The 27,223-nt window shown below is 33.7% G+C and overlaps 1 protein-coding gene across 1 annotated transcript; it reads left to right on the top strand.

The window, feature by feature from the left end:
• Positions 1-738: 738 nt before the first annotated feature.
• LOC137405952 (uncharacterized) lies at positions 739-25,611 on the top strand. The gene is made up of 17 exons (XM_068092434.1): positions 739-801; positions 1,524-1,645; positions 3,802-3,963; positions 5,058-5,240; positions 7,079-7,243; positions 7,537-7,583; positions 11,270-11,432; positions 11,985-12,146; positions 12,905-13,087; positions 15,584-15,748; positions 16,281-16,327; positions 17,209-17,368; positions 17,998-18,162; positions 18,992-19,174; positions 22,410-22,577; positions 23,309-23,355; positions 25,464-25,611. The coding sequence occupies exons 1-17, from the start codon at positions 767-769 to the stop codon at positions 25,530-25,532; spliced, it is 2,226 nt and encodes a 741-aa protein (XP_067948535.1). The 5' UTR covers positions 739-766; the 3' UTR covers positions 25,533-25,611.
• The last annotated feature ends 1,612 nt before the right edge of the window (positions 25,612-27,223 follow it).

The raw sequence follows: 27,223 nt of genomic DNA, 5'->3' as shown, positions 1-27,223 counted from the left end.
ACATTAGAACCAGATTCAAGCAGGTTTGATGATGAATGGTTCTAAGCTGGTGTATTGTGATATTAGCTCTGTTTATCTAGCTTGACTGTTACAAAGTGTGGAGATATACTTAAGTTTTAACATATGAACTTTGTTACAGATGTGTTAGAGTGTGTATAATATATGTAGCAAACGTTATTTCTTTGCCTATTACATAGTGTGGTATGTCAGTGATGCATGCATGTACCTGTTTATCATGCCTTAACTGTGCCATGGTGGAATTAAATGGCCCAAGTGTATAGGACTGTCTGGTTAGTTTCCCAAATGCTTGCAACCACATGCTACAGAGAGGGAACTCTGCCTGTCGTTATTTGCCATGGTAAACGTTTAGCCGATTAACATTGTTCACTAAACCAAGGACTTCACTCAACTTTCAGCATGGTTTTATTTGGTACAGTTTTCATCTACACATTTTTAGCCTCTGACTAAATAATATGCCCAAACGGTTAACAGTATGACTTCATTGTTGCTTGACCAATCAGAGTAACACAAGTTTATCATGTGAATATAACCATACTTTGTAATAATTACCATCTGTTGTTTCCCTTGCTCTTATTTTGTGAGTTAGTAAAATTTGTGGCCATTCTACATGCACGTCTTGAAAGAAATGAGGACCTCAGTCTAGCAGATGCCGGTTTGGTGTTATTATATAGCATGGGTGTTATCACATCATCTTCACTTTTTCTTGATTAGCAGAGCTGTTTGCGCAAAGCCTAGCTGGCCAATCATGAAGTTCTTCACAGCAATTGTCTCTCTTGCTTGGTAAGTGCTCAAAAATCTCGCTAAATATTTCTTGTCTTAAATGCTGCCTTTTGGTAAGGATTTATCTAGTTTCATAAACACATGCATATATATTGAGTATTTAGAAGGTTTCAGAAAACATACTAGTAATACTAGAAATACGACTTACCTGAAATTTCCATGTTGGACCACTATGTGTGTGCGTGCATGCGTGCGTGCGTGTGTGTGTGCATGTGTGTCAAAATTGTCAACTCATTAGTTTTACTGAAGCCAATAGAAGAAATGCAGAGGAAATTATTTTTATGAATTTATGGAGTTATCAGCCCATGTTTTATGGCAGTAAACAGCTACTTGTTGCCAGAATGCCAGTAAACCTCAGTCAAAAATGTACAATTTATGTATGAACTGATTAGGTGACAAACACTCCTACTCATGCTATGTGGAATTCTTCTATGCAGCTATGTCACTTGTGTTTTTTTGGCAGCCATTTCATGTGAGGCATGTTTTCATGCCATTTCATCTTGACAGCTGCATCACTTAGGGTCATGTTTGTAGCTATGTCCCTAGTGGGCATTTTAGCTGCTCTGTCACCTGGAGTCTTTTTTCACAACCATTTCATCTGGGGGTCTTCTTGTCACCTGTGTAACTTGGGATCATTTAATGCTGCATGTTTGTTTGATGAAAGAAACCATATTTTTTGCAAAAGGTGAATTCAGAATGCTAATATTGCCATTTAAATTCAGCATCAGCGCTTCCATGGCTGCCATGGATGTGAAAGGATCATTTGGCTTGATGGACACTGATATGAATGGCTGGTCATCAAAGTCTGAGTTTACTAACCTGTTAATGAGCTTCGATGACAATGGTATGACGTTATATCAACTCATACGATTATTACCCCGTAGAATCATAGATCTATTGTATGAAACAAAGGTATTTTATAGCTTTGTTGTTAACCTATCAACACTGTCAATGCAAGATTAATCCGGTGTATTCATGAATGAAATGATATCCTTATTCTTATTAAAATGAACAAGAATGACAGTTTGACTATTCTTTTAAAATATAAATGCATTCTCAATATAAATTTAACCGAAAGTATATCCTAAAAATTTGATCTAGCAAACTTCAGAGACTCGGGCTCAATTACTCGCAATGATGCAGTCACTTGGGAGCAGATCGCTGCCTCGACTATGCAATCATGTGGATTATATAAAATGGAACATTTTAGAAAACTGTCTCAGTGCTATTAAAGACTAACTTATACAAATAATTTGTGGATTTATCTGAAAGTATTGTTGTTTTTATTATTTTTGATCGCTTTTGTTCTTTGCGGTGATTACTAGGATTTTTCAAGATTAAAGTTGATAAAACTTGATCGCGATTAAAATCCTCAGAAGTACCTGTAAATATGTATGAAAATACATGACTAGTTTTTATCGTTGCGATAGGTGATATCCGCTATTGCTATATTACTAATTACTATGTTACTCTCTATTACAGTTGCAGCGTTATGCGTTTCTATTCTGTTAGTTTTTTTGCAACTATAAACGTCATAATTTTCATTTCGATTGATCTGAGCATTTTCATCGTAATAAACTTTTATCGATTTTTACCTCGAATATAAAAAAACAATCGCGAATTATAAAATAATACCAATTCTTTTGGATGATTCTACAAACATGTTGTGTAAGTTGATCTTGAAGTTGCAAACTGAACACAATGACTGGTGATTTAATCTTTAAAAATGGAAAACTGCCCACTTGTATTAAACTTTAAGCTGAAACCTCAAAAAATTACAAATGCTTGTCACAATCACAGATAAGGTAATTTAAACCAAGTAAGTTAGCTATGATTCAACTCCCTCTTTACAGAATAATCAGTTTTTAATATAATTTTACCACGGTATTAACGGTATTAAATGTTTTTCTGTAAGAAACCTAAACTGGCTTGTCGTAATGGCTTGAAATTGTTTATCAATTTTTAATTGTTACACACATTGGGTAATGCGGCTAGCTAAATTCATACCCTCTGTACGATGGTATACTATTAATGCTGAGCTGTTATCTCAGACTATTAAAAGTGCGGAATACGAGGAGAAATTTTATTGTTAATTCCTGATTTACAAAGTATTCATCACCTGCCCAAAAAATTTAAAAATATGTGATTGGTTATATATTATATTTTGCTATAAATCTAACAAACAGGTTGAAGCTATTTTATTGTGTTTATAAAGAAAACAAGTCGTAAAGTCCTACGTCGATGACTATTTTACTCACACAGTGATAAGTTGACTACTATTTTACGCATACAGCGATGAGTCGAAAACTATTTTACTTTAACAGTGATAAGTTGTCAACCATTTTACTCCTACAGTGGTAAGTCAACAACTATTTTACCTACAGAATGATAAGTCGACAACTATTTTACTCATACAGTGATAAGTCGACTGCTATTCTATTCATACAGTGATAAGTTGACAACTATTTTACTCAAGCAGTGATAAGTCAACAAGAATTTTATTCAAGCAGTGATAAGTTGACTACTCTTTTATTCATAGTGATGAGTCGACATCTATTTTACTCAAGCGGTGATAAGCCGACAAGTATTTTACTCATACAGTCATAAGTCGACCACTATTTTACTAAAGCAATGATAACTCGATAACTAAGAAATTATTTGTACACTAAAAAGTTGACTAATATTTTTGCTATTATTGGGTTGCCATGTAATGAATGATTTTTGTTTGGCCTAATTTGGAGAAGATTTCTGTGTGAAATAAAGTTAATGCTAATGAAATGTTAAAACAATAACTGCATAGAGCCTAGATATGAAAAATGCCATTGTATTTTCTATTATAGGTGAATCAAAGACAAGGTCATTTTTAGTCTTACTTCGAAGCATGTTAGGCTGTTAGTCTTTCTATTTTTCCAATTATATAACATGAAGAAAATGTATCACCATAGTTGAGACATTGTTTTATGTATGTGTTCACCTTTAAAAATACCATCTCTCTTGCAGCTAATGGCAAAGTAGATACACTCGAGTTTATCAACCACTTCTCCGTGACAGGATTGAGTGCTGAGGGATCTGTTTATGTATTCTACTTCATAGACCAAGATTCGGATCTCTTGCTGGACACTACTGAAATCAGCAACTTCTTCACGAGCATTGATTTTGATGGTAAGTGTTTCACACTGCTGAGGCTTTTTGTCATCATTCTTCTATTAATTGCATCTTGTACAGGTAGTTCTCATTTAACGGTGGTGATTCATTGCAGAAACCCAAAACCGTCCTTAAATAAACAAAATCCTTCTTAAATATCAACATCGTGAAAACCTAGGTTAGGCCATTTCTTCATCGCTTGGCAATATGGTGCCGCTTAACTTTTTTCATATGTTATACAATAAAACTTTATTTACTGTTTTGGTTGCTTATTAAAGTCTTACTTGATCATTTAGTGATGAATTTCACAGTTTTTAAAACCTAGGCTAGAATACAATAACAAAAGTGAATATGCCTAGTCAGTCCATCATCATTTGACAGTATGTAGGATAGTGTACTACAATATGTACAGTATTTTTGACTTTCTATTATGTCTCTTCTTTATATGATTAGAAACAACACTTTTATTTCATACAAAATATTTATTGGATAATAATAATATATAACAATAAATTATAGATTTTTGTCAAAAATTTAAAGTTTTGAAAATCTACTAATCATAATGGAGCCAGCTGCGTGCGTTTTCAGCTGCCTTAGCAACTTTAACATACGTATGCAATACAATTACTGTGACCCGGCCCCCCTGCCTTCTCATAATTACAGGGGTTTCCGTTGAGTATATACTGCAGTTTTAAAGTCCAACATGATTTTAACTGGTCAATGAACAAGTAAACTTTCAAATGAGGTCCACCTGTACACAGTTTTTTCAGGTTTTGACTAACTAACTGGCTGTTCTAATAAACCACCAGCTGACTTTACTCAGCGTGTTAGAAACACTAGCGATAAAAAACCATAACACATGACATTACGTTCCCAGTCATTACATTGTGAAGTCTTTCTTGAATACGCTTTATTACAAAGTATGCATGCAAAGCAAAGTGCAGTGCAAAGTAAAACATGCATGATCACTCAACCAAGTTTCATGGTGGAGAGTATTAAAACCAGTTATCAGTCAATGGCTGGTAAACTAAATTCTGTAGACTGTATTGCATATTGAAATGTTTTGTTAGCTCTATGAATGAAAACTACCAAGAAGCTTTCTATTTTATCAGGAGATGAGAATTTGAGCTACAACGAATACGCCTCTCAGATGTACAGCGTTCTCTCGCAGCTGCAAATAGCTGGTGCAGCAAAGGTTAGGTTAGACAAGTTGTTTGATAACGCAGATGTGAAGAAGGATGGCAACCTTACCTCTGTAGAGTTCTGGTCTCTCCTTACTGCAGCTGACACCGATGGTAACTCATATAGCAGCAATGTGATACAGGGTGTTTTTGGCACCTAAATAATTTTAGGTCATCTAGTGTTGCAAGCTTTGCTTTATGAAAATAACTATATCTTGAATGGTAATATTTCTATTTAACACAGCATCAGGGCTTCGATGGCTGCCAGGGATGTGAAAAGATTATTTGACTTGACTGACATCGATACAAATCGCTGGTTATCAAATATTTTTAGCATTTGAAGGGTTGAACCTGTAACTCTCCTAGAAAGCCTTAGTAAATACATGTGTTAATGCAATCACAAAAGTGTTGCATGCCTTATAAGTCTTCGAGCATTTTTTGTCATGATAAATTCATTGTTTTATTTGTCTATTTTATGTATGTACTAGCTGTACAAACCAGCGTTTCCAAGAAAACAAAAAAGTCTTTTGACAGAAAACTGATTTGTATGAAACATATAAACAACTTTGTCATTCTAACTTTCAAACTACATATCATGAGAAAAGTGTTTTGTGTAATTGAAATAAATTAAGAAGAAAATAAAAACAACAGTAAAGGTTTTCGAATTTTGTCAATCAACTTTTAAACTTCATATTATGAGGAAAATTTTTCATGCAATTTAAATAAATTTAACAGAAATAAAACAATGATAAAAAAGTTTAGATGTAAATGTGAAATAATTAGCAAGAAATAGCTAAATTAAGTCTTTTTACGATAACAATAAAATATAATTCGGTAATGATACAATTAATACTAACTGAGAAATAAAAATAAAAATCTTGAGTATGTAGAATTAATATTAACAGTTTTTGCATAGAAGTGTGTGTATAAAAAAGGTTACTGTTTCACCAGAAGCTGTCCATCAAAACTTTAAATGAGACCATACTGGTACCTCTTGATAGCGGTACGAATGTACAAATGAGATATCGTACTGTCTTTGTCTGACTGAATGAAGAGATAATGTTGAGGCTCTTCCCATGAAGACAATATAGTTGTCCGCGTGAGAAGAGTTAGCCTTGACCCTAGATATAGTAATTGAACCTTACGAAAAATATTTCTTAACATGGGCATCGTAACGCCAAGGCCGCATTGTTAAAATAATAAACTTGCGTTATAGCTATAACCATACACACATACATACTTTGAGAAATATATATATATATATATATATATAAATCAATAACTTTTTATTGACATTATTAATCATAAAAAAGATCTTTTTCGTATATGACTAAAGAAAAAAAGAAAAATCAGAAAATGGGAATTATTGAGTAAGTTAAACAGACCTGTTTCGCAGTTAGTAATCTAATACTACTGGGAAAGAGTTGGTATAGTGAGTCGTAGGTTGTAGTAAGAAAAGGTGTACAAGCTGAAACATACAATAGTAAATATAGTATGTCGGTGTCACAAATTAGAAAACAATGTTGGTCATGTGGTCAGTATAACTACTGTGGGCATGGTTTACGCAGGATTTGAAAACTTGTAACTGATCTGAAACTGTGTTTTATCAGTCCTGCATGGTTATATTCCTTCTAAATTCGTTTTCATATGTAAAACTGGTCATCCAATTTTCATAACAAATTAGTTTTTCTGTGCTTCTTGCTGATCGCTTGCTTGCTTATAGAAATATTTAAAGGTTAGCGCTAGAAAATAATTAATAAAATGAAACTTTAGCTAGAAATCAGTAAAATCGATAGCTGCCACTTGTTACTGCAAAACCAGTGCCGCATCTTAAGTGGAATACAGCTAAATGTTGTTTAAAAGTCAAATAGCTTTTCTGTATGCTGATTAGTTCTAAAAATATTGTTACGTTGGTGCTGATGTGAGAGCAGAAGGGTTAATTTGGTTCTCAGGTTCTGGCTTGATCAGCGAGGCAGAGTTTGTCACCTACTGGCGAAATAAAACTTTAGACACCGAAGACAGAGCTAAGCGTATGTTTGGTAAATTAAGTTTTGAGGGAGGAGAACTCGGCAGTGATACAGAGAAGTCAATTCTTTTTAACGCCTTTGATTACGGCAGTAAGTATCTCTACCATTCTTTTATTGATTCTCATTGATTCTTTGAACTTAACTGTTACGTTACGAGTTGGCTGTCAATCGACGTGTTAGATTAAATTGAATGATTATAAATATGAATATCTAAACAATATTGGAGGTATATAGTAGAAAAATGCTGCTAAAATGTCTTGAACATACTGAAATTATCATGGCTATCCCAATGTTTTAAACTTATTTTTAAGATAGCATGCTGTTTTGGTATATGGAGTGTATTGCTAATAACATGTTATTTTAATATACTGAATATATTGTAGACAATAGTCTTGTCAGCAAAGAAGAGTTTGAATTCTCAATGCTTGATGTAAGTTGGTATGTGAGCTGCTCTATGAATCACTCTCAGTCTATCAATTCTTCCATGAGTTACTCTATGCGTTCCACTATGATTTGTGCTATAAATTGGTCTATGGCTTACGCTATACTTTTGTTAAAATTGCCCTTAGTGTACCCTAGTATTATTTAAGGTTGGTCTATATCAGTATAGTAAAATTATAACTGTTTTAAATAAGCTTTGCAGCAAGGGCAAGTAGAAATGTTTACCAGCCATGTCAAAATTACAATAGTGCTCGGTATGCACATCAAATATTAGGTTTTTTTCCGATTTTTGAAAGGTTTAGGATTAAGGTTTTTAAAGTAAAAAAAGAAAGATTTTATATATTTTATATCTATATTGTTTTATTTACTTTGAAGATAAATTTACCAAAGTTTTAGTAAAATCTATCAAAAAACATCAGTATTTTTTCTCCTTTGCAATTGTTTTTTGTGTTTGCCTGGCCTGGCTGGCGAGAGATTCAAAGATTACAGTTGACAAAACTTGATCAAAATTGAAAAGCTCAGAAGCAAAACAGTAAACGTTCTTAAAATGTAAATAATTCATTCCAGGAATGTTTCCGCTATGGGGATTTTACGTAATTCGGACATTGAAATACATGTAAATTGTCTAATTTACTTTAAGATATTTGCAAATGCACCCTTTTACCCAATATAAAAAGCAAAACTAGACTGGACCTTATTTTGTTAGATGTATAGTAACTGCAGAACCACTTGTTTGCTTTGACAAATTGTTTCTTTTTTCTGGTCACCTTCACTTGTTTTTTGGTTCATGATTGGTGCAGTTTCACAATAAATTGAGCACATTTTTAACAATTTTTATAATTTTTATATTTTTATTAGACAGCATGGTCTTTTCTGCAAAAAAACCCATAAAAATATGTTATGTGTCCACAATAAAGTAAAACAGAAATATCTTTTTACAATAATACTCTGTATGTACTTGTCCATCGTTTATCTGTATCTAGGGTGGTCAAGGTTAGAATGAAAAATATCTTTTAACGGTACTCCAACTCGGCATATTCAGATTGGTAGAGCAACAATTTAACATCTGCACCAATTGATCGTCTTTAACACCTGCACCAATTGATTGTCTTTAACACCTGCACCAATTGATTGTCTTTAACACCTGCACCAATTGATCGTCTTTAACACCTGCACCAATTGATTGTCTTTAACACCTGCACCAATTGATCAACTTTAACAGCTGCACCAATTGATCATTTTTAACACCTGCACCAATTGATCGTCTTTACACCAGTTGATCGTTTTTAACACCTGCACCAATTGATCGTCTTTAAGTATTTCTAAACTATTGCGCAGCTACTTATTCTCACTGTTTTTTCGACACGTCTGACAATCCATTACAGCAAAATAAAATTTTTTGGTACTTTTATGTGTAACATAGATAATGGCATACAAAATTCTTTTTGTCTCACAAGTGTGGTGAAATAAAAAAGTGACGGTATAGGAATTTTTTATGATAAAAGTTCTTTTAAAGTGGAATAACAACTATGTGCGCTGGTTGTTTTTAAAAATTCTTGTGCATTGGCGCTGATGTTTAAAGACTAACTACAAAATTATAATTTTTCAAATCAAATTTTAAAACTTGTACTTATTTGACACCTCACGTTATATGAGTTTTTTTATGTATGCAAAGCAAAAACTTCACATAATTTTTTAGATGATTTGAAATTTACGTTGTAGGTTGTGTACGTTATAGGAGTGTCTACTGTATGTGTGAAATGAGGTCACCAGTTGTTATTATTACTATAATTGATATTAGCTATTTTATCATGCTAGTTAAGTTTCAGTGTTACAGGTTCCTTTTTTTGCTGGTTCCTTTGCTAGTATAGACGTCATAAGTATATCTTTGTTTTCTTACAGCCAAATCACAATCAAGTATTACTAATTTTAATTTTGAACCATTTTGGCAATCAAATCACTTCAAACATCAAAATAATCTCAAATGATAAAAAACTGATAATTTTTGATAAAGTTTACTAAAAATTGTGTAAGTTCATTTTCAAACATTCTATAAAAGCCTGTTATAATGTGGTTGACTAATTACTTTATTAGAAGCATTTCCACACCTGCATTCATTGATGATCAAGTTTTCACTTAATTATTTGTCTGACAGGTTTCTATATAAATGAAGAAAACATGGAGTAAACTGATAATACTCGGTGTATTATCAATTCAGAAATATAGGGCTTCATTATACTCTACTATCTTTATAGTGTAGAATTAGAAGTACTTCAGACACAGACCGTTATGTTGACAAACACACTGATTGAGATATGTTGATATATTCCTAGAAAGATCTAACTGAGCTTGTATTTTGCTCTACAACCAGACTTACCTATTCGTTTTCTTTGTTGAACCTCCATCAAATAACGAGGGGAATCTCTCCCCTTTTATAAAATAAAACAAGAAAGGTTCAAAAGATAGCGAAAAAAAAAACACATTTACAATATATTAATACAATATAATATTGGTAGGTCATTTGAACATTTTTGCACATCAGAAAAAATTCTCTCTTTATAATTCTTTGTATTATTCTAACACTTCCACACAGCAGACATTTACTTTTTTCTGTTAATAATCTTTGACTTGTATGCTGCCTCTTCTTTAAAAATTAGGCATATTTTCAACACATGGATACACTATGATATTGTAAGCTTATTGTAAGAAGAGTCCAATGATTGTAAACAGCAGCAACAGAAAAAAACCACTGACTTCATGTCTTTTCATGTCTTTTTGCCTTTTTGTTTCCTCCCTATCTTCTGATTAAAATGTGTTTTTATGTGGATGAGTAAAATTAACAGATAACTTTCAGGAGGAATGGTGTTACGATATATATTTTTGGTGCATAAAATAGATGAATAGTAAATAGTGGAGTGACCAAAGCAAAATATTGTGAGAAAATTTTTTGTGTCTTCACAATTGATTTTTGAACCTGTGTGAACATCGAACTGAGGTGCAAGCCAAACACTAAAACCAAACCACTTAAAGGATGTGAGCGCCGTAATCTGGAAGCCTTTCTCTATGAACGCTAAAAGTACTTAATGTCCTAGTTTTCTAACATCAGTCTCATAGAATTGAAAATTAAACAAACTAACAGCTGAAATAGTTCAAGTGCATTTAACTACTGACATAGGCCTAAGCAGTAAATACAAAGTACCTTCAACAGGTTCACCTAAAACACTAAATAAGACACGTTTTTTTATCTTTACATTTGATTTTTGCACCCTTGCAAACAACAGACTGTGGGTTCGAGCCCTCACCCCATACTCCACACCCCTAAGAAGTGTGGGCACAAAGTGCTCACACCTCATAGGGCCCACAACCCTAAGGAGTGTGAGCACTCCGAAAGTGAAGCCTTTCTCTATAACCGCTGAAAGTATTTAATTCCTTAATTTATCAATATCAGCCTCAAAGAAATAAAAATTAGACAAACTGACAACTAACATAGCTCAAGCAAACATGTCTAATAGCAGTGGTCTAAATATAAAATGCTTGTGGGTAAAAAACGTTTCTTGAGTTATATTAAAGATCACTGTGCAGAAAAGAAGCCTTTATCGTAAGAATTGGAACAGAGTTCTTTTGCTATGAATGTTCTTTCATTCCTCTATACCCGTTATATACACAAACTTGTAGCTCTTCAAGCGAGTGATGGTCGATGTCAATGAACAACTCGTCAGTGAATTTTATAGCCCAAACCTTGACAGAAACGCACTTTTTAGCAGCATTGATATCGATAGCAGCTCCATGATTTCTGCGAATGAGTTTACTCAGCACCGAAGTTCTTCTGACACCAACGGTGAGTCTCTTTTTTAACCTTTAGTTTCGTTGCAGCTTATTGGTGAGTCATGAAAGATTTTAGAACAAACTGGTTCAACCCTTGTTTTAACAGTTTTGACAAGATTTAACAGATTTGACAAGATTTAACATGTTCACACAGCATGTTCACAAATGTTGTGTGAACATCTTCAATAAAGATGTTCACACTGTACCTCATTGGTGTCATATAGCTTTAAAATGTGATACTTTCACAAAAGCTGTTTAGGAACAGCCTATCTGCTTCTTTTGAAATGTCAATGAGTGATAGACGGTTAGTTATCTATCATATAACTGTTTAGCTATGAGGCTATATTTATATAGCTTGGTATAAAGCTGAAGCCTATAGGCTAAATGAGTGTACCAGCAACTGTGGTTTATGTTGAAGTCTGATGAATTGTTGATAGTCTGTTTGTTTAGTTAGAAGGTTTGAGCTATTTAACTAATCGGCTTTCTATTATTTTTAGGTACAAACCTTTTAAGATGGCATCCATATACAATGTATAAGTGATACACAGATCTTCAAATGTTGCAGGTGATGGGATGTTTAGCCTAAATGAATTCGTGGCCTATTTAATGAGCCAGGGCTATAATTTGAGACCAGCTCTCTACCAATTTTTTTTCCTAGACTCTAACAGTGATGGTAAACTTGACTCATCCGAGCTCGCATGGTCCTTTAGTAATGAAGACCAGAATGGTAAGCAATCATTTCTTACTTACTCTTGAGTTGCTTTAATGCTCATTCCCAATGCTGTTCTAGAGTCCTACTACAGTAAATGCTTTCAAACAGTCTAATGCAACTTCGACTGATAGATGAAATTGCAAACAAACTTTTAGTTAATTTAATCAAAAAGTATTAGCATTTTTCTATCATTTGCAATTGTTTCTTATGCTTGAGGTAATCTGACAGCCAGGATGTTTTCAAGATTAAAATTGATAAAGCGTTAACACGAGTAAAATACTTACATCTAGCGCAACTGTGGCTATGACGCTTATAATTGCAAAGAGACTGACCGAATAGAAACGCGAAATGCTGCTCAATTAGAAATCAACCATAACAATAATAGCACTTTGTGAGATCATTTCCAGCGAATTTTCTTGTGGGCGTCTTAATTACTATCAAGTTTTATCAATGTTAATCTCAAAACTTCCTGGCAGTCAGCTCATCTCAAACATAAAAACAATCGTAAATGATTAAAAAATCCAATTCCTTCTGATAACATCTTCAAAAGGTTTGTGTAAGTTTATTTTTATTTTACTTGTTCATTTTTAACAAAGCATAGAGGCCGCGGCATTGTAAAAGCTGCTCTATCTTGCCACCATAACCACTAGTCAATTTTTCAGTAATGATATAATATACAATTATATACAAATATTAGACTCGCTGTGAAAAGATCAAGGGCGTTTTGGTAGCACCCAGTGTCAAACATGTAGTTCCGTTTTTGTATGTTACAGGGGATGGTCAGGTTGACATGGACGAGTTTAACAGAGCTATCAACTATCTTGAAGATGATATTCTGGTAGCAGCTAGAGCGAGTCCACTGATAGAGTCTCTGCTCTCCGCTTCTGATGTTGATGGTGACAATTACTACACTGCTGACGAACTTCGTAGCATCTTTGCTGCTGCTGATCAAGATGGTAAAGTCTATGTGTATTAACACTTTTTTAGTACAACCTTAGTTTGATTTACGGTTTCTTTATATCAGTAGTGCCCATTAAATCAATCGCGACTGGCTGGTCAATCGAAAAGGCAATGCCGGTAGGTCGTATAGCATACAGAAAAAACGTTTAAAAATGGTTGGAAATAATTTTACTAGTACAGTTGATATCAGGTTACACCTAACCTTGGAATCATTTGAAGGTACTTGTAAGTATAGCGCTACTGTGAAAAAAACCAATGGAACTAAATAGTTTTGTGAAACTGAGGTTGTTCTACAACAAATCCGCAGTGCATATATCATTGAAAGTCAACACTTTTCATGTCTATGGTGCATGCTATTCAGCGAGTAGGTTTCGGTTTTTTCTCTCACTTTTTATGACTAGTGCATCAATGCCGCGCCATTTACCATTCAAGTAAGAGATGCAATAAAAATGAGTGAAAATGATAAACCAAGGGAAAACCCGAAGACCTACCACTACCATACAGAATTGAAATATGGTTTTTCTTCACAATGTCAAGTTCAAAGTGCGTTTGACTCATCTTTCAATCTACAGTCGCTTTACCAAAGAAGCAATTGTCCAATATTAGAAAGTAATTTGCTGTACAGGTTTGATGAAATTAAGTGGGTACAAAAGCATATACTGTAAATGTAAAACAAAACTAGCAAAATTTCCGGCGTTGCACAAGTACTAAAATCAACTTGTAAACAGTGAGAGGTAAGGTAGTTGTATGCCACTTTTCATTAACTTGGCAAATTGCCAATGGACAATTTGAGTAACTTTACTAATGAGAGCCATGAGAGTAAGCATTAACTTACGATGCGCCGCAATGTAGAGCAGTAGCGTATTTTCATCCACATAACAATATATCGGTCGCATGATGAATTCATATATTGTAGTGTATTTGCTAAGGCATCTGCCTAACAAACAGAAGGTTCCAAGATCGAATCTTCTGCGATACGAATTTTTCATTCCTACATTTTAATAAATATAGCTGAACAAACGGAACTACGACCAGACAAACTTTAAGATTTGTTTTTATAAATTTTTAATTTATTTATAAATATGTGTTGCATGTTTAATATATGATAAATTATTTTGATTCAGTCATGTCAGAAGTAGCTCTCAGGCTAAAAAGGTGCACCTTACTGTATATAGTGTATTTCACATGAATTGTTGTAATGCCTATGCTTGTATATCTACTACAAAATATTCTAATAATTAGTAAATTTGTAGCGTATATACGTATTACATGTTTCGTGTACAGTAGGTGCTCCTAAATGCAAATTATTCATTCCAGGAATGTTTACGTTGTACGAATTTTATGTTTAAAAATAGTAAAATACATGTATGCAAAATGCATAATATGTTCAAAGATATTTTCAAACTCCCTCTTTTGGCCGTGCAACAAAAAAAACTTGACTTAACGTTTTTAATTTGTGGGCTGCGCCATAACTGCATTAATAATGCTTTGCATCGACAACTTTTTTCTTTTTCATGATCAATCTCTCTGTTTTTATAGACCATGTTTGAGGTATTTTTCTCAAAAATCCAATAGAGAAGGCACATCTTGGGCATTCGTTTATAACGATTTGCTCATTTTTTAAACAGTAAAGTCTAATCTGCAGAGCAAGACTAATAACAAATATTTCATACATATACAATAAAGCAAAACAAGAAAGTAATCCTACAAAAAATCGGTACTACGTGTTCGTGTTCTATCTGTATCTGGTGTTCAAGACTAGGATTAGATAGAACTTTTGATGATACACCAACTCATCACATTTAGAATGGTAGACAGATGCTATACTACCTTCACCGATCTTTTCTATTTGTATTTATGACCAATTGCGCAGCTATCCTACTCTCTGTTTTGTCGAATCATCTGACGATCTATCATGACGAACTAGAACATCGCAAAAGGTATATATATAATGGTTATAACGCTTCCTGCACATCATTTTTTCTTTCACAAATGCAAAAAAATAGAGTAGCATTCAAATCGACTTTAAGAACTTGCCCGTCTTGACATTGCATTATATGGAATTTTTTAACTAGTACAAAACTAAAACTTCACATAAGTTCCTTACGTTGTCTTGAGTTTACATTATAGAGGTATACATTTTAGGAGTGTCTACTGTAATAAGAAGTATACGTTATAGGAGCATCTACTGTAGTTGCTGTTGTGCTATAGTCTTCAATACTATTAAATTACTGTTATAAATAAGACAATGTGAGCTGCCACACCACGTCAGTACACTGCATATTTGGGCTCTCTAAAAATTTGACCTACGATTGGTTGGGTGTTTGCCAATCAGAATCAATTATTTAGGATGCTCACCTAACTAAAAGGATTCCATTTGCTAATCTCATTTTTGTGTGAAGTTGGTTCTTTTTTGAAAAAAATTACTGTCTTACAAGTTTAGAAAACAAGACAAAGTTGGTGTCATTAATGGCTAAAGTATTATTTTTTAGGTGATGGTAACATCCCGAAAGATGACTTTGTTGCATTTTGGTCACAGCACACCGGACTTGATAAGCTGGTTTCTACTCAACTGTTTAGCGCCATTGACGGTGATAAAAATGGCATCAGTTCCTTTGATGAAAGATTGGCAGCTTTTGCTCAATTCGATTCAGACAGTAGGTACTTCAGTGACAAATTTCAGCGAAAATTGAAGTTCCTAGTCTTTGCTGTTGATTTAAAGAACTGAGCAATTTCTTTGCTCTTCGTTATCCAAATATATTTAAAATGAGCTAATTTTGTTTTTTTCTATTTCAAGTACTTGAGTTTTAAGTTGAAGAGTTTTTTTAGCAAAATTGTTTTTGCTGCAATAGCACAGATTATGTTATGCCACACGCCTAGCCATCATTAATTTTTTGTAGGGCCTTTTAGGATTTAAAGCTTATATTACCGCATGTTTGTACTTCGTAATATTTGCATTCAAGTAGCACAGCGTTTGATAGCTTGATTCACTAGATTAAAGTAACACTAAAACAAGGGCTGGTGTTTGCCAACATTTCACAGTAATGATTGACATGGTTTGATAAAAGGAGATCAGGCATTAGACACCCTCGTGTTTCTAATGAGTCATGTATGAGTCTAAATTGGTCATTTTTTATTGACCTGTACTCGCACTATTATCAAATTATTCAACAGAAATGTTCATTGCAGGGAGTGGAACCATATCAGCAGATGAGTTCAGTAGCGGTTTGCTTCTGGTGAGTCCAGTTTGCTCTATTTCAGTTTTAAAGACAACTAGATTTTACTAATTTCTTTCTTCTGCACCCTAAACTCTATATTTTTCAATGCATTTAGCAACTGCATAATGTACTATTCTATTATTCTATTGACTTGTATTTTTTCTCATACCAGTTAATATAATTAAACTTATTGTCTCTCGCCATAAATTGGTTGCCTGACTCTTCTGAAGTTTCTAATACAGAGTGCAAGGAACTATTCTAAGGATCTTTAGTTTATAATTACTATAGAGAAGAATAAAAACACCTATATCTTTATATATATATATATATATATATATATATCTTTAAATATATATATATCTTTAAATATATATATATCTTTAAATATATAAGTTCTATCTGCTAAGAGAATGGATATAAGGTGAACTTTTTAAAATAGTTATTAGTTGTTGCATAAAATATTTTCATATCACGTAAGTTGAAGTGAACTGAAAATCTGTAACTGCCCTGAAAAAAAAGTGAATAGGTCTTGAAGACATTAATTGACATAAACAAATTTAGCAAAAGTAATGTGGGTAGAACAGGAGATTTTCAAAAAGCCTTCACTGAAATAAATATAGTAGAACACGATGTAGGTATTTACTCATTATACATATGAAAAGATCAAACACTCTGTTGAATTAGTTATACAGGATATTCACAGACAGTCATTTAGGCAGCTCATCAACCCAAATTGACTTATGTAATTTCTCGCTCTTTGTTTAATCAACATTTGTAAAAATCATAATAAGTTTCAGTAAGTACATGGGTTCTGATTGTATTTAAGAATGTAATATATGTTTTTGCAAATAACGATAATCTCAAAGCGATAGTTTGAATTTCTGTTTGCATTTATATAGATCTATGCCAGAATCATGCAAGGTAAACTAATACAAACATACCTGACACTTCAAGGCTCTTTTAATGTCACGAGATCATTCTATGACACCGATGTAAACAAGGATAACGTGTTGACAACTGCTGACACCAATATACTCTTCCATGCGCTAGACAAGAACGGTGAGTTGACTTGATATTGTTGGTACCAGTTTATAGTCATGTGCTGGGCTTGCTAATACCACTTTACTTTTTCTTTCATTTTGTTGTATTGTGATTTAATGTAGAATAAAACAAACCAACGAACAAGATTAAAATTGAGAAACTTGATTGCCATTGACATGCCCAGACATGCCTGACACGATCAGATGAACTGAAAAAAGGATTATGACACTTGTAGTTGCAAAGAGGCCAACACAATGGAAAAGCCTAAAGCTAAAATTTGAACGCAATCATCGATGTCAACGATATCAATGATAGCAACTACTGATGACATTTTTATGCATTTTTCTGAGCATTTCAGCCATAATCAGGGTTTGTTGATTTTGTTTTCAAAACATCCTGACAGTTGGATCAGTTCAAACATCAAAAGCAATTTCAAGTGGTAGAACAATATCAATAATTTCCGATTCAACTCTACTGAAATGTTATGTAAGTTTGTCTTCAATAAAATTGTAAAATATTTCAAAGAAAAACTGTTTTAAAAAAACATTTCTTTTTACATGTATCTTTTTAATGTTACATGAAAGTCAGTCAGCGATGTGTTATCTTCCAATGTCACTAGTTTGATTGTTCTAATTCTCGTGTTGTAGCCGATAACCTGATCTCAGCTGGAGAGTTTATCGATGCCTACAACAACTCAGGTCTGCACCCAACAGGAGCCCTCTATCTGTTCTATCGTCTTCTCACAAATCGTTTCGACTTTACCCTCAACCAGACAGCCTTTGATAAAACAATTACTGACTTAGACAGTAATGGTGAGGTTTTGCATTAGCTAGTAAATTGTTCTTTTTTAAGCGTTTGCTTGGAGCACTTTCATCTTGTGATACTTTATCAAATTTATAACATTTTAAAAACTTCAATTCGTGCTTTCGTTGATGGTTCTATTACCAGTTGAGAGTATTCCATAGTTTTTTGTATGTTTACTAAATCAAATTTGAATAATTACTGTCTTTTGCAACTTACACAATGTGTTTTTGAGGGCTGGACTTACCTTTTCACGCAGTGTCGTCTTGAGGTCTGCAATCTACAACCTACGCGATGTCCTTCTGTGAGCATATCAACTAGGGTGTTGTCCTTCTGAGGGCGTACCTCACAATATCCAAATATGCAGACTGTCAGCAAGTTGTGGTGTCAATTTTTGAACTTTTAAGTTTTAATGCTTTGCTGATATTGATAATGAAAAGGTAGTATTTAAAAAATACAATACTTTATTTAAATGTTAAAATGGAGTTATTTTGAAAGTCATTAAAAAGCATAATCAAACGATATGATCAAAAATGGTTTTTAGCCAGCCTGGTTGCGATTTGGAAAAGTGTTATAGTGTATTGAAATACTACCTGTCCTTGGAAGGTTTTAGCCACAACAACCATTTGTATATCTTGACTTATATTTAATCAGTTAATTTTTAGCTGCTTTTTTTGACACTGTCTAAAATCAAATCGCAACTGTCGGTGTTCTCTGTAAAAATAGATATAAACCAACTTAGGTTTGCAGTTCACATTGAGTCCCAAAAAAACCCTTAAACAAAAGAAAAGATAGATCGCCTTGATTTTATGTAAGCTAATAGCAGCATGGCTGTTACAGGTGACGACAGCGTGACCTTGCAAGAGTTCACAGCCAAGTGGGCACTCATCCTTAGAGAACTTGCTGAAGCGAGCTTTACAGGTAGCAGAACTGCTCTGCTTTTCAACAAATATGACACAGACAAAACTGGAAATCTGACATTTGGAGAGTTTAGCAACATCTTCAACATGGCCGACACTAACGGTGAGCAGACGTGTGATATTGGCTAGTAATGAACTTGTGCAATATTCTATTAGATTTTATCAGAAATTATTAGTATTTCTCTGTCATTTATGATTGTATTGGATGTTTGAGGTGATCTCACTGCCAGGAAGTTTTAATGTAACAATCAAAAAAACTTGAACACAATTGAGATGCTCAGACCAAAGTGAAAGTGCAAATATAGTGTCTATACAGTCATATCGCGACATATGAGAAAATTAAGAAACAATTTGAGCAAGCCTTTTCTTAGATACGAGTATTCTTGGAGGTGGAGCATACTAGCGAGCTCTCGACAGTCGCTATATAGTCAAATATGCAAGAGGCCACTTTCGGGAACAACATGTCTGTCTTTTCCCTCGAATCAGTTTGAAAAAAAGTTTGTAAATGGTTGGCTTTAAGTTACAGTGCTTAAAAAGCAAAAGGCAGCAAGCCATAAACGGATAATAAACAATTAAAGTATGTTTAGTAAAATATTGAAACTTGCGTTTAAGTGTGTATTTTGTACGCTAAAATCATTTACCGTATATACTCAATTATAGGACGCACCCTAGTATAAGACGCAGCATAAATTTCAGCCAATTATTGAAAATAAAGGGTAATTCAAGTATAGGACGCACTTCAATTGATTTTTTTCTCACTTTGAGGGCTCAGTTGACTGACAGGTAAGTTTGAACGCTAGAGTAAATTCAACTGAAGTCTGCCGGCAATCAATTTTGTACCGTAATTGGAATCAATAAATCTTTTCACATGCGCTGTTTTTGTGTTGTTTTTGTTCGTCATGAATATATCTTTTGAAAACGAATCTGGTTGTTATTTTCTTGTCAGTCACGTGACTATCTTGGAAGTGAGCAATCATTCTTAATCTTCCTTATAAAGGCGTCCGTTTGACTCAATAATAAAAAGCTACGAAAACGTGAAATAATTCCATTTATTTATCACCTCACTCAGACATAGAAATATGAAATTCATTGCAATTTTTACAAGTAATTGTATACATAATAAAGTGGCAAATGCTTATTTTCAATTGCCGTGGAATTCTTCTTCATCAGATGAATTTTCAAGGCGTTTCTTGGCTTGTTCCTCGGTGAGTACATCATCGTAGATTTCATTTTCGTCATCAGTTTCTTCATTTGTGTCGTTCACTTGATCAGTCTAGAGGATGTCGTCTTCTGTTCCGTCGAGGTTGTTACTGATAGAACATTAATTGAAGGATTTTTCGATCATTGGCGCTTTTTGCTCATCGGCGCATCATCTTACGTTTGTTGACTGAAGACATTTTTGCGAGCAATAAGTGGAGTTAAAAACAGTTAAAATCGCCGCGATTGTCTTCCGTCTACCGAGTGTCCGTCCCCTCTCGTGTACATGGTATACGGTATAGCAGTGGCCTGATAATCGGTGCTGCTTCAAAGAAACACATGGCCCCTCGTGGTATGTTGCGATTATAAGACGCAGGTGAAATGTAGGCCGATTTTCAAGTCAAAAAAGTGCGTCTTATAATTGAGTATATACGGTAAGTTAAATTCAAAGTTTCGGTTATGTAGCGTCACAAAAGTTTGGTGTCTCTCAGAGCGCTGTTGGCCACTATGTCTGTCGCAAAGGTAAAAAATTATTGTAACATTCCTTGTAATGTAGCATCTTATTGCATAGTTCAACAACTTAATAGGTATTTGTAAATTTGTTAGTGTCTGCGCTAAATTATAGCCGTTAAAAGACATTTTCCATTTTTCTATTATTTATGATCATATTTATTATTCTATTTGCTGTTTTATATATTATGGCTGATTAAAATGTATTTAGCTTTTTTATATGAGAAAAATTCTATATAAAAATATTTTATATGGGAAAAAACTCCTCGAAACACAAATTAATTGATTTACAGGCCGAGCCGCAAACCGTATTAAGCTCATATATTCAGGTAATATGACTGTAGTTGCAAAAGAACAGACTGCAGTGGAATACGTAACGCTGCCACCTGAACACAATAGCTGATATTATTAATGAGAGAGACAGGCTGCCATGCAACTAGTGATGTCATTTTGGCACCTATTTTTCGTTTGAACATTTTAACCACAATCTATTTTGGTCGATTTTATTCTTCTTAAAACAACCTGGCAGAAAGATCACCTCAAACTTCGAAAACAATAACAAATGATAAAAGAATACCGTTACATTCTGATGAAATGTACATAAATGTTATGAAAGTCTATCTTTAAAATGTAGTAGTATTCTTCAACGGTAATTTCTACATAACTAGCCTGAGATGTAGAAATCCCCGTTTGTAATGACTGCAACTAAATATAGATACTGGGTATATATTTACATCAACTGCAGATGTGAGGTGTCTGTACCCAAATGCTGTACTTGATGACTAAACTAAATTATATCTCACCGCTCATGTGTGATGATAAACTACTCAACGGTGTTTTACAAGTGTGGCACTTGGCGTGTTACTTGTATGATTTGTCCATGCATGTAACATGCAAAGTACATGTTATTTGTGTGTCTCCCTGCGTGAGGTACGTAGGGAGCCATAAGTCTACAGCTAGCATACCTCCTGTGTATTTCCGCAAGCTGTTTGGCCTGCATGACATCATCCTGCATGCCGAATGTCTGCTAATCCATATTGCAGGCATGTCTGATGTGTGTCAAGGCTGTTGGCATACATAGTTAAGGGCATATGATGGGTGAACCTGCATTCACATGGCATATGCAAATAATTAAGTTGTGTTTATATCATTACTGGATAGGAAAATACACTTTATACATATATAACCAGTTTAGTGATACAGTCCTAACATCTGATTTGTCACTTGTCACATGTCATTATTGGTCTGAAACTTGGCAGATCACTTGCCTCATTAATGTGTGGTTACTGTCCATGTTAATGTGGGGTCACTTGACATGGATGATTTGAGATATCACTAGTGTTATGCCTCTGTAACTTCTCAGTTGAAACACATGGTCTACAAAACATGATGGTTCATGCCTATTGTGTTTTATATCTACCTGCGGAGGATGAACTGGTCAGTGTTGTGTGTTATATCTACCTGCAGTGAATGAACTGATTGGTTTTGTGCGTTATATCTACCTGCAGTAGATGGACTGGTCAGTTTTGTGTATTATATCTACCTACAGCGAATGGCCTGGTCAGCCTTGTGTATTAGACCTACCCGCAGTAAATTGACTGGTCAGTGTTGTGTGCTATATCTCTCTGCAGAGGATGGAGTGGTCAGTCAAGAAGAATTTAAAAAAAACTGGATGAGGGCAACTCTTGAACCAGCTGACAGAACTGTGTTCTTGTTCAACGATATTGACCAAGATAAAGATGGCGTGTTTGGCGATGAGCAAGAGAAACAGACTCTTTTTGATGCGATGGATTACGGAAGTAAATCTATGATTTAACTATGCCTATTAGCTACCTTATAACAACCAACTGTTCTCATGCTTAGGATTAGGCTATGTATAGGCTGATTTATAGTTTGATGGTTCGTTCATTACATTTCTATATAGCTGTCATGAGTCGAAATTTTACATTGTTGAAGATGAAATTGCATAACATTTAGGAGATTTTTATTAGAATTATTGTTTTTTATCATTTGCGATCGCTTTTGTTGTTTGAGATGATTTGATTGCCAGGAAGTTTAAAGATTAACATTGCCAAAACTTGATAACTGTTAAAACACTCAGATTAAGTGAAAGCACAATTATGACGTTACAAAGAAATTGACGGAATAAAGACGTAAAGCTGTAACTTGAGCGCAATAGCTGATATCAACTCTATTAATGATAACAACTTGTGACATACTTTTAGGCGTGTTTTTCTTCAGAGAATTTTAATTGCAATTAAGTGTTGGCTAATTTCATTGTTAGTGCATCCCGGCATTCAGATCATCTCAAACATGAAAAACTATGACAAATGTTAGAAAATTTTTTATATCTACTAAAATGTTGTGTAAGCTCATTTTTACTCCCAAAACAAATGTATGAGGCACTAGCACTCTCTCAAGGAGAATACATCAACAGAATGTGTAGACTGATATTGGCTTGATCGTAATGCAGTTAACACATAGATTGGCTTACCCGCTCAAATTGTAGAGTATTTTTTTACACTTGCAGATAATGACCTGGTTTCTTATGACGAGTTTCAGAACTCCTTACTCAATGTAAGTAGCAGATCATAGTTTCAGCTAACCTGTGGTAATATATTGTTAATATTTGATAACACAAGCATATTTTGTTCAGGATATAGTGGTCTAAAAGAGTCTTGGTGATCAAGTTCTAAAATATCTTTCTACTAATTATATCACAAATATTAAACATACAGTATTTCTCTCAAGCTAATCGCTACTTAAAAATTGTTCTGTTCTTTTTTTGGCATGTCATTTTATCATGTTTAGTTTTTAGTTCATGTTGGTGCTGTGAGATGCTGCCAAACAGATAACTCATTTCCACTAATTACTGGTCAATAGTTTATGTACTCTACACACCATATGTTGTTTAGATCTCTTGTCAGAGTAGCTTTATCTGCGTAAAGGTAAACATAAGTACATGAATGAATACATGCCTCCATAAAAACCTGTATACATACAAATGTATATACATACAAATGTATATACATACAAATGTATATACATACAAATTTGTAATAAAATATACTAACATGTTTTCATAAAATGTGTAGATATACAAACATGTAGACATACTAACGTGTATACACACTAAAGTATACACATACAAATTTTATACATAAAACATTGTATACATAAATGCAAGGTTTTTTAATCAATTGTTTAATAAAATTCTCTGGAGTTGCAAATTTTTCTGTTTAGTGTCTTGCCCTCTTGGCTATATTGTACACTGCTGACCTTATAATAGAAACTATCATCAGCACTAGTGTGATATTCAAACACCTATATCAGGGTACTTGAGAAGCAAATAAGTGTGTTTTCTGAGATCGTCATTAAACCATTTAGAAAATTACTAGGAGACTTCCTGTCTGCTCTTGTCAGAATCATTCTACCAAGTTTGAGACACATATAAAGATGCTAGCTATTTCTATTAGTCAGACCAATTAAATGATGATTATATTGAATGCATTCAATTTAGTTGTCATACCAAATGTTATTGCATGTGCATATGATTTAAATGTAGTAAAAAATTTTTATTTGCTGTGATTAATAACTATTTATACAGTAGATGCTCTTATAACGTATACCTCCTATAACATAAATTCTATATAACGTAAAAATTTAGGTAAAATCTTTGCACCGCACTACTTAAAAACTTTCATATAACGTAAAGTGTCAAGTTGGTGCAAGTTCCCAAATTCTATTTGAGTAAAAAGAATTTTGTAGTTTGTCTTGAAATATTGGTCTGTCTCTCTCCGCAATTTAGAAAGAAAAAACTACACATTCATAGTTTTATCTCTATTATATATAAGTTCCGAAACAGTCTAGTTCGCCATGATGAATCGTCAAATGTTGACAAAACGCTGAGAATAGGTAGCTGCCAAAATGCTCAAAAATATTTTGAGGCAATAGATTGGTGCAGGTGTTACAGCGTTGGTCTACCAATGTAAACGTCACGAGTTTGATTAGCATCAAACGTCGTATTTTATCATAACCTTGATCTCTCAAAACAAATAGACGAAGGAAATTTAGACACCTGTCTCATCATAGTCAAATATATTTTTGTTTTACTTAATTTTAGACGTACGAAATACTTGTTGACGTTTTTTTTACAGAGCAAACATTGATGTCTAAAAAACAAACAAATCATTGTAAATTGATTTGGAGGGGATGCGTTTCCCTTAACCTGTTGTAAAATTGTCGCAATCAATAATGTCGGACAATAAAACGAATGAAAGTAAAAAGGAAAGAAGAACGTTGTCGATACAAACCGATAATATTGCAGTCATGGAACAGTCAATAAATTAAAAGCTTAATTCTAGTTTTTCCCTCTTGTAGAACCAAAGGAGAGAGTTTGGTTGAACCTTAGAAAGAATTAGACAATATACATGTACATGGTGTATTATAGTTCAAATAACATAAAAGTACTATAACGTAAACGTTCTCGGAATGGATTTCTAACATTGTAGGAGTGTTTACTACATTTTTAGTCACTAAATGATTGATAGCTATCAGTACGTACTAGTATTTACCTGTAGCTATTACTATAGTTACCCATAATTGCTGGTTGTTATTGAAAGTTACCCATAGCTACTAATATGTGATAGTTGTGCGTTCGCCTTAATATAACTCTCCTTTCACAGATTTTCGCTGTTTTCGAGAAATCTGAGGGACTACGAAAGAAAGCTGACGCAGTCATCGGATTCTTCTAAGATACACTGACCCGTATCTCTTTACTTCCTTAAACTTTCTTTGTAAATTTAAGCTTAATTTCCAATAAAAGGATTTTATTTGAGGCGAGTCACGCTTTGGTCTTTTTAACACCATTTATTAAAACCTGCATAATAGTAAAACTAATAGCTGATTGCGTTTGCTCAAAGACAACCAAATTTGGTTACCAATCTATTAGTGCAAACCTGAATAGGTAGTTTTTTTTCTGCCAATGGCGATTGATTTGAATCTAGTCTAACACAATTAATAAAACAATACTATAATTCGACTTTTGTTGGTCAGGAAATCTAAACTTAGATATTGTGTTAATATGTGAAATTATATGATTATCTGCTGATGGATGTTTTAAACAGTAATAGCTAATTAAAAAATTTTTTTTGAATTATTGAGTAAAACCGTCTAACTTAGTAAAAAGCTAAAATGTACATTTTCATTCTATTTATGTAGTAAAGCTTTTAAATCTAGAGTGAATGTATGCTAGGATCAACGGTGCTGAGCTAGTTAATTTAAAGTCAAACCACTATGACTTGAGAGATAAAGCTGTGAATGTTTTTATTTAAATCTCTTTAACTAACAACAAGCTATTTGTGAATTTGTCAGTTTTTTATGCTGTGATGTTGAGATGAATTTGTTTTTACGTAGTTATCCGCGCACACAAAAATACACATGATAAAATGTACACAGTTCACATTGATAACAGTTTTATTTAAATCTCATTAACTAACAACAAACTATTTGCGCATTTTTCAAATTTTTACTCCAGAAGGATGAGCTGAATCTTTTGTTACCCTGTTATTCACGCTGAAAGGTACACGGTTCACATGAACAACAGAACTACATACATGACAACAACAAAAGGTTTAATTGCGCTGATAGTATTACTAGCGCATTGGAAACTAGGATTAAAGATGTTGTAAAAATGAGTAGCCAAAAACATTTTCACATAGTTAAAATCTGTGCTACCGATTTTAATGGAATAGTGGACAAAGTAATACAAATGAACTTATGTCAGGTCAGATTTGGATAGCCTTTAAGCACGACCGGTATAGAATACACGTCTGCCAGACATCTAGGTCTTACAAAAAATAGAAATGTCAAGACTCTGGGTTGTGTAGTTCTATACTTGCTCAAAAAAAGCTTAAAATGTTAATTAATTTGTTTCAAGTAAAAATTTAGGTTGCTTTCAGTAAGTTACAATTTATCAGTAGAGAGTAGTGGTTCAGCGTTAGGTAAACTCTTTTGGCAAATTACACCTTAGCACACAAGAGAAAAGCAGCATCAGCTAAGCATTTACCTGCAGTTTACAGTGCTTGGCAAGATAATTGAGTTAACATTGGATCGCAACAAATGCACAGAGGTACTACATCTGTTTCAATAACTCGTGATGTCATACCAAAAATTAATTTCCTAAAAGAGTTGACGGATAACCACCTGCTAAGCACCTGCCAACTACAAGATTAAACGACTATATAAGGAAATGTTTCAGACTGAGTTGGAACCAATATGTTCAGAACCTATTGACAGCATCATCAACACTAGCTTCAGTATGTTGGTGTTTTATCAACACCTTTTCGCATTGCTTTTGTCTGATTGGTCAATAGTAGGCAGGTAGACAGAAATTTCATTGAGTTAGAGCTCAATCGTTAAAAATGTTTAAGATGTTTTAGGGAAA

The sequence above is a fragment of the Watersipora subatra genome, chromosome 10 (assembly GCF_963576615.1).
Source record: "Watersipora subatra chromosome 10, tzWatSuba1.1, whole genome shotgun sequence".
Lineage (NCBI taxonomy): Eukaryota > Metazoa > Bryozoa > Gymnolaemata > Cheilostomatida > Watersiporidae > Watersipora > Watersipora subatra.
The sequence above is the reverse complement of the archived record's forward strand: the minus strand, read 5'-3'. Positions and strand labels throughout refer to the sequence as shown.

Excerpts from the sequence above, each read along its gene's own strand:
- LOC137405952 (XM_068092434.1), top strand. The coding sequence starts at position 767 with ATGAAGTTCTTCACAGCAATTGTCTCTCTTGCTTG. Across the intron at positions 12,147-12,904 it reads TAGTAATGAAGACCAGAATG|GGGATGGTCAGGTTGACATG; the intron begins GTAAGCAATCAT and ends TGTATGTTACAG. Across the intron at positions 16,328-17,208 it reads TCAGTAGCGGTTTGCTTCTG|ATCTATGCCAGAATCATGCA; the intron begins GTGAGTCCAGTT and ends GCATTTATATAG.